This window comes from Schistocerca americana, chromosome 3 (genome assembly GCF_021461395.2).
Source record: "Schistocerca americana isolate TAMUIC-IGC-003095 chromosome 3, iqSchAmer2.1, whole genome shotgun sequence".
NCBI lineage: Eukaryota > Metazoa > Arthropoda > Insecta > Orthoptera > Acrididae > Schistocerca > Schistocerca americana.
Window position 1 is genome coordinate 268,273,816 of NC_060121.1, and position 15,730 is coordinate 268,289,545.

The 15,730-nt window shown below is 39.5% G+C and overlaps 1 protein-coding gene across 1 annotated transcript in view; it reads right to left on the reverse strand.

Annotated features, from left to right (window-relative positions):
- LOC124605557 (enoyl-CoA delta isomerase 1, mitochondrial-like) overlaps positions 1 to 15,730 on the reverse strand; it is a 72,423-nt gene that overhangs the window by 34,399 nt on the left and 22,294 nt on the right. Inside the window, exon 5 of the mRNA XM_047137320.1 lies at positions 5,344 to 5,462. Coding sequence (XP_046993276.1) covers positions 5,344 to 5,462 — 119 coding nt within the window. The remainder of the gene's footprint in view (positions 1 to 5,343; positions 5,463 to 15,730) is intronic.

Consider the following 15,730-nt stretch of genomic DNA (forward strand, 5'->3'; position numbering starts at 1 on the left):
TCAATAATGCCACATGTACCATATTATTCTGCAAGAACTGTGTGGTTAGGTTTTTACTGCTCATAGATGTTCAAAGCTAAACTATTGTAGCAGTATGCTGATGTTTGCCTGGAAAATACTAATGAAGCTTATCGAAAGTTAATAAATAGTGAACTGGCCATATTAACTGTATAACAGTGTGAACAGTGAAAGTTGTTGTTGTTGTTGTGGTCTTCAGTCCTGAGAATGGTTTGATGCAGCTCTCCATGCTACTCTATCCTGTGCAAGCTTCTTCATCTCCCAGTAGCTACTGCAGCCTACATCCTTCTGAATCTGCTTAGTGTATTCATCTCTTGGTCTCCCTCTACGATTTTTACCTTCCACCCTACCCTCCAGTACTAAATTGGTGATCCCTTGATGCCTCAGAACATGTCCTACCAACCGATCTCTTCTTCTAGTAAAGTTGTGCCACAAGCTCCTCTTCTCCCCAATTCTATTCAATACCTCCTCATTAGTTATGTGATCTACCCATCTAATCTTCAGCATTCTTCTGTAGCACCACATTTCGAAAGCTTCTATTCTCTTCTTGTCCAAACTATTTATCGTCCATGTTTCACTTCCATACATGGCTACACTCCATACAAATACTTTCAGAAACGACTTCCTGACATTTAAATCTAAACTCAATGTTAACAAATTTTTCTTCTTCAGAAACGCTTTCCTTGCCATTGCCAGTCTACATTTTATATCCTCTACTTCGACCATCATCAGTTATTTTGCTCCCCATATAGTAAAACTCCTTTACTACTTTAAGTGTCTCATTTCCTAATCTAATTCCCTCAGCATCAACCGACTTAATTCAACCACATTCCATTATCCTCGTTTTGCTTTTGTTGTTGTTCATCTTATATCCTCCTTTCAAGACACTATCCATTCCGTTCAACTGCTCTTCCAAGTCCTTTGCTGTCTCTGACAGAATTACAATGTCATTGGCGAACCTCAAAGTTTTTATTTTTTCTCCATGGATTTTAATACCTACTCCGAACTTTTCTTTTGTTTCCTTTATTGCTTGCTCAATACACAGATTGAATAATACACAGATTCCCAACCACTGCTTCCCTTTCATACCCCTGGACTCTAACTGCCATCTGCTTTCTGTACAAATTGTAAATAGCCTTTCGCTCCCTGTATTTTACCCCTGACACCTTAACAATTTGAAAGAGAGTATTCCAATCAACACTGTCAAAAGCTTTCTCTAAGTCTACAAATGCTAGAAACGTAGTTTTGCCTTTCCTTAATCTTTCTTCTAAGATAAGTCATAGGGTCAGTTTTGCCTCACGCGTTCCAATATTTCTACGGAATCCAAACTGATCTTCCCCGAGGTTGGCTTCTATTAGTTTTTCCATTCATCTGTAAGGAATTCGCATTAGTATTTTGCAGCTGTGACTTATTAAACTGATAGTTCAGTAATTTTCACATCTGTCAACACCTGCTTTCTTTGGGATTGGAATTATTATATTCTTCTTGAAGTTGAGGGTATTTCACCTGTCTCATAAATCTTGCTCATTAGATGGTAGAGTTTTGTAAGGACTGGCTCTCCCAAGGCTGTCACTAGTTCTAATGGAATGTTGCCTACTCCCGGGGCCTTGTTTCGACTCAGGTCCTTCAGTGCTCTGTCAAACTCTTCACGCAGTATCATATCTCCCATTTCATCTTCATCTACATCCTCTTCCATTTCCATAATATTGTCCTCAAGTACAACGCCCTTGTACAGACCCTCTATATACTCCTTCCACCTTTCTGCTTTCCCTTCTTTGCTTAGAACTGGGTTTCCATCAAAGCTCTTGATATTCATACAAGTGGTTCTCTTTTCTCCAAAGGTCTCTCTAATTTTTCTGTAGGCAGTATCTATCTTACCCCTAATGAGATAGGCCTCTACATCCTTACATTTGTCCTCTAGCCATCCCTGCTTAGCCATTTTGCACTTCCTGTCAATCTCATTTTTGAGACGTTTGTATTCTTTTTTGCCTGCTTCATTTACTGCATTTTTGTATTTTCTCCTTTCATCAATTAAATTCAATATTTCTTCTGTTACCCAAGGGTTTCTACTAGCCCTCATCTTTTTACCTATTTGATCCTCTGCTGCCTTCACTATTTCATCCCTCAAAGCTACCCATTCTTCTTCTACTGTATTTCTTTCCCCCATTCCTGTCAATTGTTCCCTTGTGCTCTCCCTGAAACACTGTACAACATCTGGTTCTTTTAGTTTATCCAGGTCCCATCTCCTTAAATTCGCACTTTTTTGCAGTTTCTTCAGTTTTAATCTACAGTTCATAACCAACAGATTGTGATCAGAGTCCACATCTGCCCTGGAAATGTCTTACAATTTAAAACCTGGTTCCTAAATCTCTGTCTTACCATTATATAACCTGATACCTTTTAGTATCTCCAGGGTTCTTCCATGTATACAAACTTCTATCACGATTCTTGAACCAAGTGTTAGCTATGATTAAGTTATGCTCTGCGCAAAATTCTACCAGGCGGCTTCCTCTTTCATTTCTTAGCCCCAATCCATATTCACCTACTATGTCTCCTCCTCTCCCTTTTCCTACTCCCGAATTCCAGTCACCCATGACTATTAAATTTTAGTCTCCCTTCACTACCTGAATAATTTCTTTTATCTCATCGTACATTTCATCAATTTCTTCGTCGTCTGCAGAGCTAGTTGGCATATAAACTTGTACTACTGTAGTAGGTGTGGGCTTTGTGTCTATCTTGGCCACAATAATGCGTTCACTATGCTGTTTGTAGTAGCTTACCCGTACTCCTATTTTTTTATTCATTATTAAACCTACTCCTGCATTACCCCTACTTGATTTTGTATTTATAACCCTGTATTCACCTGACCAAAAGTCTTGTTCCTCCTGCCACCGAACTTCACTAATTCCCACTACATCTAACTTTAACCTATCCATTTCCCTTTTTAAATTTTCTAACCTACCTGCCCGATTACGGGATCTGACATTCCACGCTCCGATCTGTAGAACGCCAGCAAAATTTAAGAACTGTGAAATGCAACTGTCAGCTACATCATTTACAGAAGACAGTGTTGAACCCCCCCCCCCCCATTTTCCAGCCAGCCCAGCATAACAACACAGTACGTCGATACTGAGGACTATCAACGAAGAAATAAAGCAGGCAAATGTCACAATGTGTGCATGAGATGTGCTTGATTGTGTGAATACAAGTGCATGTGCATGTGTTTTCTTTTCTTTTTTCATTGTGTCTGTCTGTTACTAAAAGTGTCATCTTTATGATGAGTAGCTATTTCTCCTTTCCCTAATACTGCTGATATCCTAGCCTGGAGTTTCCATTGTTTGAGTTTGAAATTTCTACTTTCTGTCTGCTATCTTCAGTTTCAAAACCACACAGACCCACAAGAAACTGAATAGAAAGTTTAGATCTATTCATTGACTTCACCCATGTCCAGAACTTTGTAGAATTTTCTGGTAAATCTTTCACCAGGATTGAATGAAAATTATTGTAGTGTTCCACATGACCTTTGTTATGGAAGCTAGAGCTGCTGTTAACTTATCTATCAGTATTCCTGCAGTTTCTCTTGCAGCAAGAATGTAATCTCAGTTTTTACAACTACCTCCTAATGGCACCATAAAACCAGAGTGAGTTCCACTTGAAACATTTTTATGCAGATCACATTTTATAATGTATTTTAGCTTTACACACAGCCTTGGAATGCTCTTATCCAGAGCACAATTTGTGACATATTTCAGCTGTAACTGTAACTGTTCTGTCTTTACCAGATTTGAACTAAATATTCTCCTTTCATGTTTACAACATTGCTTCACAAGACTGTTTGTCCCTACTGCTGATAACATACACACAGTTTACCCAGTCAATATTGGGGAGGTTAAAGTCATCTGTTGCTACTGTAACTATATGCTTGGGGCATTTCCATCTGTGTGGTTTTAGGCTATCTTTGACTGACTCTACAACCAATGTATGTAAATATGGTAGTCAGTAGAAATGTATCTGATTACTAATCAAAGTCCATCAACCCTAGTTACTCTCGTCCATCTTAGTTCAGGGTCAGACTCATTTTGGACCTCAATAGACCTAATGCTCTTGCTAATGCCAGTTCTCTTGTGATGCACCCATTCCTTGCATAAAGTCAGTCAATGATACAGTAAATATTTTTCAAGTTTCTGTTGCACAATGACTTTATTAACTTGTTATTCACACACAAGTTTCATTTCGACTATTATGTTATTTTCAAGTGATCATTTTAGATATTACAGTATAGTGTCCTGAAGTGTTTTGCTGAGATTATTTCTCAGTTTCTGTGCTGTTAGGATAAGAATTACCTATGTAGCACACTTTTGTATTTGCACCTATAGTTGTTTGATAGGAAAACTTACTCCACCAACATATTTGCATTTACATGTAAACATATATGCAGCATAAACTTGGAAAGTGTACACTAGGTTATTCATCACTTCTGTTAGTCTCTATAAACACTCCTCTTCCTGGAGAGTTCCAATACACACGCCATGTGTCATTGAAGATTTCCTTCATCTCTGCCTTGAGGTTCGGTTGTATTCTCAGTTCCTCATATGATGTGAAGATGACTGTTTTGTACAAGAGATGAGAGCCCTGGGACTGTACTAGAAACACACTAACAATTAACAACTAATATTTTGAGATTCTCAATCTCCAGATTTGTTATCTGGTTTGCTAAAATAAGTGTTTTGTCTGATTTTGGTTTTTCTACTGGCGGTTTCAGTGGTTCATCTAATTTAAAAGGAATTAAATGCATTGCACACGTTCCACCAAATCTGATCTGCACTGTACACCACAAATTGCCACCAAAGTGGCAATTCGTGGTGTACAATGCAGATCAGACTTTTCCAGTTTCTAGTGTGCAGTGTAAATTGAAGAATCTACAACTGATCTCGTGACAGAAGTGATAAAGTCTTGGTTTATATTCTCCACTCAACTCCAGACCAGAGGGCCCCAGTCAGTCATCAGAAAGATGCTGCAAATCTGTAGCTGTGCTGGGACTTCATGAGTGAGACTAGCTATCATCAACCCTTCTGTCACTGGTACCCTTGTGGTACGCGTTGGTTTCAGAAATATTAGGTACAAGTGAATAATACATTTGAAATCAAATCACTGCTCAAATTACACAATAGCAATTTCTTAAATACATTATACTCTGCTTCAAGTATACTCATAATTTTTCTATTTTCAGTGAATGTGCAGCAGATGGTCAATCTATGATTAAAGTTAACATTTACTTGCTGACACTCATCCAAAAGTGCAATAGTGATTATGAAATAAACTTACCATGTGGGTGCAACAATTCCAAGTTGTGTTTCATTTAACCCAATAGTGAATTTTGGTCCAACCATCACACGATATTCACAACTTACTGACAACAAGCAACCACCAGCTGGGCTATGACCCTAGAAAATAAATACTCAGTATACATGAAGAGAAATTTTCTATTTTGTAATTGATGATACTTAAAGGAAAAATTTAGTAATTTGATACACAAAGCACTAGCAAGTATTAAATAGGCTGAAATAACCAATTTTGCATTACAGATCAGCAGGAAGGCAATAGGAGTTATTCTTTCTTTACTTCTATTTTCACATAATTCTTTTCTTCACTTACATCTACCAGCAAAATTGTGTTACATGACCAACAGACAAAGAACTCACAGAGTGGCAAACATGGACTTGCAATGAAAAAAGCTCATAAACAAATAAAATAAATTTAGTGTGACACAAGATCCAAATCACCAAGTGATAATCACAAATGATTTCAGAGTTCTGGGGAAAAAGAAAGAGAGAGAGAGAGAGAGAGAGAGAGAGAGAGAGAGAGAGAGAGAGAGCAGATAGCAGCAGGCTACCACAATGAGATTTAATGGTAATAGGCTGAATATTTTTAGTACAACATTTCAGTACATTTTGTTGTTGCCAAGTGTGAACTAAAATGAGCAAATGATTATTACTTCAGTACAGATAACAGAACAGGGAGGCACACAATGTCAGTAAGCCTGACACTTTATTGTGGACAAAGAAGAGTTTTGACTACAGGGTACCTGCACCAGAGGAAAAAATAAGCTTGTTCCAAGAATTGTGACACAGCATATTCCCTAAAATTTTAAAACTGACGCTTTGTCTGAGAAACTGCTTTCTATGAACAAGTTGCTAGTTTTAAAAGGGTCCAAAAGTTCTGCTGCATTTAATATGGCCATTAAAGATAAAATTCCATAATATGGGAAAGTATTCACATGATCTGTCAGTCAGTGTAACCAAGACTGCCTGAAGCAGCACAGTCAAAGATGCTGTCAAATGATCGGTAGCCTTCTGTTAAATAACACAGGGAATACACGAGCAAGTATCAACAAGTGTTAATTTCCAATTGGTTAAAATTTTATAATAGCAGGACACTGAAGGCAGTAAGCAAGTGTTCAGATAGTCTCCTGCAAAGCAACATTCATACAACTAATAAATAATATGATACATGAAAGATGTATAAGCAGTCAGGGGATAATTAACTGTTATAATGAGCTTCAAGAGTACTCTAATCTTGATTTCTAATGTAATGCTGTGTGAATGAATCAGGCACAGAACACAGCCCTTGTCATGAACAAAAGATTATGTATCAGTGTAATAGCAGCAATTTATGTGGTGCAGGGCAGAGTCGCTATAGGAGTTAGCAAGTATCTTTCCAGAGCAACATTATGAATCTTGTGGATGGCTATGAGGTTAATATAAGATGTACTGAGAAACAGCAAGGTCAGTGTTAATACCAAATCACATAATGGGAGATCTGCTCCATTTGTGCCACCCAAATTGTCTCATGAATGGAGAAACTATTATAGATTTCATTGGCCACATTCTTTTTTCCCTTCAAATCATTACCGCAGGTGATGAGACTTTGTCCTGTTACTTCTATCTGAATTATGGTGAGCAATCATGATAGCTATAGGCACAATCTGTATCAGTTCAGGCAAAGGGATTACCCTCAATCTCTGATGTTACTGAATTTAGCATATGTTAAAATTCAAGAGTAAGTGAAAAAAAATATTTTTTTGTTTTCTCAAACAACCTGCCCCGAGATATAGCCTCCAAAGATGACACTACAAACACCATTTTGAAGATGTGAATTTCAGAATTTTTAAAAAAATGCTGTATCTCTGTAACAGTTCTAGATATTTTGTTAGAGTTTTTTTATTTGAAAGATAATTGCTTTATGATTACAATGGTATCCTCTGTTTGGACATATCTGTCAAAGTTCTTTTACTGTCACGTTTTGAATTTTTTTAATAATTTACAGAATCCCCCCCCCCCAGATATGCTGATCCAGAAAAGTTAGATCTTTTTCTGTTGATGAGTACCATGTAGTATTATATAGTACTATATTCTCTGTAAAGGAGAGCTTAGAGCTTCCACTTTTAAGTTGGGCAGGTTTTATTTTTAAAATATAATTTTTTTTTAACTTTCAAGGGTAATGTATGTTTTCACTGAAGTTTTTTTTCTTACTAATTTCTTTATTACAATATTTAGTTCTATTTTCTTTGTTGCAGTTATTTCTTATCACTTTCTTTGTTTCATTTGCTTCTTTTTCACTTTCATTGTTGCAGATATTTCCAACACTTTGTTGTAGTTTCTTGTCAGTTACTTTGTCGTGGTTGTTCATTGCACGTTTTTGTATTGTAGTCATTCAGTGCTAATTTGTTTACTGAAGAGGCTTCTAAGAAATCTGAGACCATCCAATGAGTTCTGTGTTTTTGTGAGGATTTTGCCAGTTGGCACAGTTGCAATGTGTTTTGTGAAAAGGACTGTTTGAAATGTCTTCTGAATGGAGCCACAGGAAAGAAGTATGCTGACTATTCGCATATCCATAAAAGAGTGATATATGAGGGGAAAAAAAAGACTTTGTTCAGGTTGGGAATAAGTGTTCTAATTTGAATACTCTGTTTCAAAGTGAAGATGTTTCCAGTGACGACTTTTTGTGTTCTAAATGTTTTGACAGAATAACAACAATGATAGCACCTGAATAAGGTGAAGCCTCCCATGGTGCAGATGATGCAGATTTTGCATCTATAGAGGAAGAATTAAATACCCTGAATCAGTCAACTATAGAGGTAGGTGTTACTCCTGTTAAGAAACTGTGGTCAGTGGAGTCGAGTCATAAGATCTATGCATCAAGAAAGTGCAGAGAAATTACTAAAGCTATGCAGGAATACACTAAAGCAAAACTGACCAAACTCTTCAAAGTAGAAATTCCATCTTCAGAAGAAAATGAACAAAAGCCTTCTTGCACCTCTTGCCAGGAATTTTTCACAAATATCAATTCAGCTGTTGAATATTGTGCAATTCTACAGTGAAAAGGTATAAGTTTTAACTATTATCCCAGAGACATTTTCAAAGAAAACAATTTTGAACCACTTTCCATCAGTATCAAAGCACAAGGTTAAGAAATGTGAGGTCTGTAAAAGGAGTCTTTGGAAGTCCAGATCCCTATTAGGGTCATTCTGTAGAAGAAGCTCAAGTTCAAATAGTACATTCATTTTTTTGGAAGATAAATAGGACTGTTCTCACCAGAGTGCCAACAAAAAAGATACTATAACTGTAACAGTTGAAGGTAAAAAAGTTGTGAAAGTGAAGAGGTACACAACTCGCAGTATTAAAGAAACTTTTGCAATTTAGCCTATAAGAGCAACTATACAACTTCACATATTGGAAGATCAAAATTTTATGCACTACGACCTAAGTGGGTAGTTCTACACCCACCTAGAGATATCTGTTTGTGTGTGCTGCGCAAATTTTGAACTTTGTGTGGTAACTTTGAAGAACTTAACTGGAGCACGTGTCATATGACACCTTGGTTGGGCATGTGCAGTCATCAGTAGTCTGTGACATAAAGCGAGAGACTTGTTTGTTTTAAGAATGTGATGACTGCCCTGGAAAGGCAGGACTATCTTTACAGACACTTGGCCTGGAAGACGTAGCAGATAACTCTGCAGAAATTACATATGCAACATGGGAGGAAAATAAACTAATTAAGAAAACTGTTTCCTTTTACAGTTTCATTGATGAACTTTGTAAATGTGAAAGCAGTAACATACCAGCATCTGAAGAAATTACACATTGCAGAAGTGAAAGGGTGTGTACAGGTTGAAGAACTATGTTTAGTGCTTCATTGTGATTTTGTTGAAAACTGGTCTGTAATTTTCTAACAAGAAGTACAAGGGTATAATTGGAGTAAGGATCAGGTTTCAATTTTTACAGAAGCGACATAGTTTCAAAGCAAGACCACGACCACATGTGTTGCAGTTATTCTTCAACTGCAAACAGGAGCAGAGAAGTTCATTATTTCTGATGGTGCTCCTAGTCATTTTAAAAATTGTTACCAGCTGTTTGAATTGGGTAAGTCACTTGTGCTAACTGACTGAGTATACAGTGCTACTGGCCTGAAGCACTATGCTACGAAACAATCTTTCCAGACCAAATACAGCTGCAATTCAGAATGCTGAGGGTTTTATGAGAGTTGTGAAATCTTACACATCCACAGCCCTCATTCTTCTGACCAAAGAGGAAATTGAAGAATTCTGTGAGCAGAAAAAAGGTCCAAACAAAGTACTCCTATGAAAGGAACATTTTTGGACTCAAAGTGAGGGGCGAACACATATTGCATGCACTTTAAAGAGCAAGAAAGAAGAAATTTCATTCATTCGGTGTGTGTGTGTGTGTGTGTGTGTGTGTGTGTGTGTGTGTGTGTGACTGGTGGATTGCAGAGAATATGCAGTGAACTTTATGATACCACATGGACCAGCTGCTGGATATAGGCTTCCAGCTGAAGGACAGCAACAACACCATCAGTGCTCACTTCCTGTTCACAATGTTTTGAAGACTAAGTGCTCCAGTACCTACTAGTTCAACAGGAATGCATCACTGATACTGAAAGATACTGAATCAGTGTAACACATTTTTTGTTCACTGACTGGCTAACTTCAGCACGAAACAGAGTGCACAGAAGTTGTATAAATTGAAACCTTTAAGTCTTTGGACCTGTCACATACATACATTTTGGAACTGTTTAAAATGCTTGGAAAATGAGTCTCTTACTCATCTTTCAAAACTAAAATTATGTTAAATACAGCTAGGTTTTGATTTTTATGAGCCTGTTCTGTGTTAATAAAACAGGTTTTACATATGGTAAAAATTTCAACTGCTTATAAAACCTGTTCAACCTAAAAGTGGAAGCTCTCCTTTTCAGGGAATGTAAAGCTATATGGTACTAATCAACAAAAAAGGATCAAAATTTTATCAATTGGCATTTGGAAAAAAAAAATAAAAATAAAAAAAAAATAAAAAAAAATCCATAAATTATAAAAAAAGTTCAGAATGCTGTAGTAAAATAACTTTGACAGACAAGTCCAAATGGAGGATTTCTTTGTAATCATAAAGCAATTATCACTCAAATAAAAAACTACCAAAATATCTAGAACTGTTCCAGAGATACAGCATTTTAAAATTTTTTCCAAAATTCGCATCTTCAAAATGGTATTCGCAGTGTCATCTTTTGAAGGCTGTACGTCTGAGCAGAAATTTCTTTGGAGAAAACAAAAAAATGTGTGTTTCGTACTAAGTCCTTCATTTTAACATATGCTAAATTCAATAACATCCGAGACTATGAAGGTAAGATTTTTTCCTAGCCTGCCTGAATTGATATGGAAAATGCCTATATGCCTATATTATATATTTCAAATGACATCAAAAAAGCATGTTACACCAATCTGAAGTTTTTAATTTTGTGTTTAAAAATCATTCACTCACGAGGACATATAGATATACCACTGTCTGACTCTCATGTAGAGGAGATATAAATAGGCACCCCTGCTGTTGAAAAGCAACTGAAAGAGTTAAAGACAAAAAAATCCTAATTTGGTTTGGAAACCTAATTTGGTTTTACAGAGAGTAGCTCTTTGGCACTGATCCCTTACTCAACTTGCATTTATGACAAAGCTCTCTCGCAGTGCAAAGTCCTTAGTGTCTCAATAAAAGTGCAGGCGACTCCCATATATTCTAAACGTAAAAAAAACAAATTACAGGCCAACATCCTTAATTTCAGTTTGCTGCAGAGTTCTTGAGCATATCCGAAGTTCAAATATAATGAATTTCCTTGAGAGAGAAAAAGCTAGTTTCCACAAATCAACACAGATTTAGAAGGCGTCTTCACATGAAACTCATCTTGCCCCCTTGGTCGCATGATATACTGCAAACCACAGATGAAGGACAGCCAGATTCCATATTGAAACTTCCACGCAGATTAAAACTGTGTGCAGGACAGACTCGAACTTGGGACCTTTGCCTTTCGCAGGCAATTGCTCTACCATACTTGTAGAGCACTTGCCCATGAAAGGCAAAGGTCCCGAGTACAAGTCTCGGTCTGGCACACAGTTTTAATCTGCCAGGAAGTTTCATATCAGCGCACACTCCGCTGCAGAGTGAAAATCTCATTCTGGAGATTCCATCTTGCCAGATGTGGCCTGAGCTCCCAATTGGTGCACATTGACAGTGCAGAAGGATACGTATACAGCTTCTTTTCTGTGTTTACTTAGTAGATTCTTACTTACATTGTGTGTAAGTTTCATATAGGAGGTATAATTTCGAGTTTAAGTTACTGTAATCGTAGATTCAGGCAGATTGTAGCGCAGTCGTTAGGCATTTGCACAGGTTAGTTCATACATTCTTTTTTCCCTTGTGTTACCTAGGCATGGACTCTTGTTTCAGTAACTATAGTTCAACATCGATTAGAATGGACAGGGACTGTGATTGCTGTGTTCAGATGAGGGCGGAGTTGGCATCCCTTCGCTCACAGCTGCAGGTGGCACTGACTTCGGTCGCCCAGCTTGACGCTGTTGCCAATGGGCACCACTGTGGGGAGCCGGACTTGGGTATCACGGGGATGTCAACCTTGTCCCGTCTGTCCCCAGATCGGTCTGCCGCTGTGGTTGCCCCGGTTGCTGCCCGCAGTGGGGCTGAGACCTCGCCTGTAGTTGATTGGGAGGTCGTTCCAAGGCGTGGCAGGCAGCGAAAGACGTCCCCGGAGGCTGATCAGAAAGCCTCCCCAGTGCGTCTGACAAACAGGTTTCAGGTACTGTCTCTGGCTGAGCCAGATGCAGCTGCCTGCCCTGTTTCAGAAGATGTTTCTCTGCCTTCACGGTCCAGGCAATCACAGAGGGTGGGTTTATTGGTAGTTGGGAGCTCCAATGTTAGGCGCGTAATGGAGCCCCTTAGGGATATGGCGGCTAAGGAGGGGAAGAAATCCAGTGTGCACTCTGTGTGCATTCTGGGTGGAGTCATTCCTGATGTGGAAAGGGTCCTTCCAGATGCATTGAAGAGCACAGGGTGCAGCCAGCTGCAGGTGGTGGCACATGTCGGTACTAATGACGTGTGTCGCTTTGGATCTGAGGAAATTCTCTCTGGATTCCAGCGGCTATCTGATTTGGTGAAGGCTGCTGGTCTTGCTTATGAGATGAAGGCAGAGCTCACCATCTGCAGCATCGTTGACAGAACCGACTGCGGACCTTTGGTGAAGAGTCGGGTGGAGGGTCTGAATCAGAGGCTCAGACGGTTTTGTGAATGTGTTGGCTGCAGATTCCTTGACTTGCACCATAGGGTGGTGGGGTTTCGGGTTCCACTGAATAGGTCAGGAGTTCACTACATTCAGCTGGCGGCTACACGGGTAGCGGAGGCTGTGCGGTGTGGACTGTGCGGTTTTTTAGGTTAGAAGGCCTCGGGAAAGTACGGGGTGGGCTGCAATCTCAAAGGACGCATGGCAAATACAGGACGTGCTTGGATCAAGGAACAGTCGGAATTGTAGTTGTAAATTGTTGTAGTTGTGCTGGGAAAGTCCCTGAGCTTCAAGTGCTAATAGAAAGCACAGAAGCTGAAATCGTTATAGGTAGAGAAAGCTGGCTAAAGCCTGAAATAAGTTCTGCAGAAATTTTTATGAAGTCTCGGACGGTGTTCAGGAAAGATAGATTAGGCGGAATTGGTGGTGGAGTGTTTGTGTCTGTCAGTAGTGGTTTATCTTGTAGTGAAGTCGAAGTAGATACTCCGTGCGAATTGGTATGGATGGAAGTTATACCCAACAGCCGAACTAAGTTAATAATTGGCTCCTTCTACCGACCCCCATACTCCGATGATATAGTTGCTGAACAGTTCAGAGAAAATTTGAGTCTCGTAACAAATAAATACCCCACTCATACAGTTATAGTTGGTGGGGACTTCAACCTTCCCTCAATATGTTGGCAAAAATACTTGTTCAAAACCGGTGGCAGGCAGAAAACATCTTCCGAGATTGTCCTAAATGCTTTCTCCAAAAATTATTTCGAGCAGTTAGTCCACGAGCCCACGCGAATTGTAAATGGTTGTGAAAATACACTTGACCTCTTAGCCACAAACAATCCAGAGCTAATAGAGAGCATCATGACTCATACAGGGATCAGTGATCACAAGGTCGTTGTAGCTAGGCTCAATAGCGTTTCTTCCAAATCCACCAGAAAGAAACGCAAAATAATTTTATTTAAAAAAGCGTATAAAGTGTCACTAGAAGCCTTCCTAAGAGACAATCTCCATTCCTTCCGAACTGACTATGCAAATGTAGACGAGATGTGGCTCAAATTCAAAGATATAGCAGCAACAGCAATTGAGAGATTCATACCTCATAAATTGGTAAGAGATGGAACTGCCAAATGGAATATTCCAGAATTTGAAACACGAACAGCTGCTAGCATGAGTTTCTAGAAGTAGATACCTTAGGGGTTGCGAAGCAACTCAAATCGCTTGATACGGGCAAGTCCTCAGGTCCAGATTGTATACCGATTAGGTTCCTTTCAGATTACACTGATACGATACCTCCCTACTTAGCAATCATATACAACCGCTCGCTCGCTGTTAGATCTGTACCTACAGATTGGAAAATTGCACAGGTCGCACCAGTGTTTAAGAAGGGTAGTAGGAGTAATCCATCGAACTACAGACCTATATCATTGATGTCAGTTTGCAGCAGGGTTTTGGAGCATATGCTGTATTCAAACATTATGAATCACCTCAAAGGGAACGATCTATTGATACGTAATCAGCATGGTTTCAGATAACATCGTTCTCGTGCAACGTAGCTAGCTCTTTATTCGCATGAAGTAATGGCCGCTATCGACAGGGGATCTCAGCTTGATTCCGTGTATCTGGATTTCCAGAAAGCTTTTGACACCATTCCTCACAAACAACTTCTAATCAAGCTGAGGGCCTATGGAGTATCGTCTCAGTTGTGCAACTGGATTCGTTATTTCCTGTCAGGAAGGTCGCAGTTCGTAGTAATAGACGGCAAATCATCGAGAAAAACTGAAGTGATATCAGGTGTTCCCCAGGCAAGCGACCTCTGCTGTTCCTGATCTATATAAATGATCTGGGTGACAATCTGAGCAGTTCTATTAGGTTGTTCACAGATGATACCGTAATTTACCGTCTAGTAAGGTCATCCGAAGACCAATATCAGTTGCAAAGTGATTTAGAAAAGATTGCTGTATGGTGTGGCACGTGGCAGTTGACGCTAAATAACGAAAAGTGTGAGGTGATCCATATGAGTTCCAAAAGAAATCCATTGGAATTCGATTACTCGATAAATAGTACAATTCTCAAGGCTGTCAATTCAACTAAGTACCTGGGTGTTGAAATTACGAACAACTTCAGCTGGAAAGACCATATAGATAATATTGTGGGGAAGGCGAGCCAAAGGTTGCGTTTCATTGGCAGGACACTTAGAAGATGCAACAAGTCCACTAAAGAGACAGCTTACACTACACTCTTTCATCCTCTGTTAGAATATTGCTGCGCGGTGTGGGATCCTTACCAGGTGGGATTGACGGAGGACATCGAAAGGGTGCAAAAAAGGGCAGCTCGTTTTGTATTATCACGTAATAGGGGAGAAAGTGTGGCAGATATGATACGCGAGTTGGGATGGAACGAATGACGCCTGCCGCTTGGGTTCTGAGGCCATCCTTGGTTCCTTCCGGCGGCTGGCTGATTGGGTGAAGACAACCAGCATCGCACGCGGAGTGCAAGCTGAGCTTAATATCTGCAGCATAGTGCCCAGAGTCGATCGCGGTTCTCTGGTTTGGAGCCGTGTGGAGGGTCTAAACCAGAGGCTCAGACGACTCTGCGACTATAATGGTTGCAAATTCATCGACCTCCGTTATTGGGTGGAGAACTGTAGGGCCCCCCTAGACAGGTCAGGCGTGCACTACACACCGGAAGCAGCTACTAGGGTAGCAGAGTACGTGTGGCGTGCACACGAGGGTTTTTTAGGTTAGAGGGACCCCCCCTTGGGCGAAACGATAAAATACCTGACGGCTTACCAGAGAGGACATTATCATCGTTGATAAAGAACGTCCGTCCTCAGAGACCAAAAACAGGAAAAGTCAACGTAATATTGGTAAACTGCAGGAGTATCCAGGGCAAGGTTCCTGAATTAGTATCTCTTATTGAAGGAAATAGTGCGCATATAGTATTAGGAACGGAAAGTTGGTTAAAACCGGAAGTGAACAGTAACGAAATCCTAGACACAGAATGGAATATATACCGCAAGGATAGGATAAACGCCAATGGTGGAGGAGTATTTATAGCAGTAAAGAATTCAATAATATCCAGTG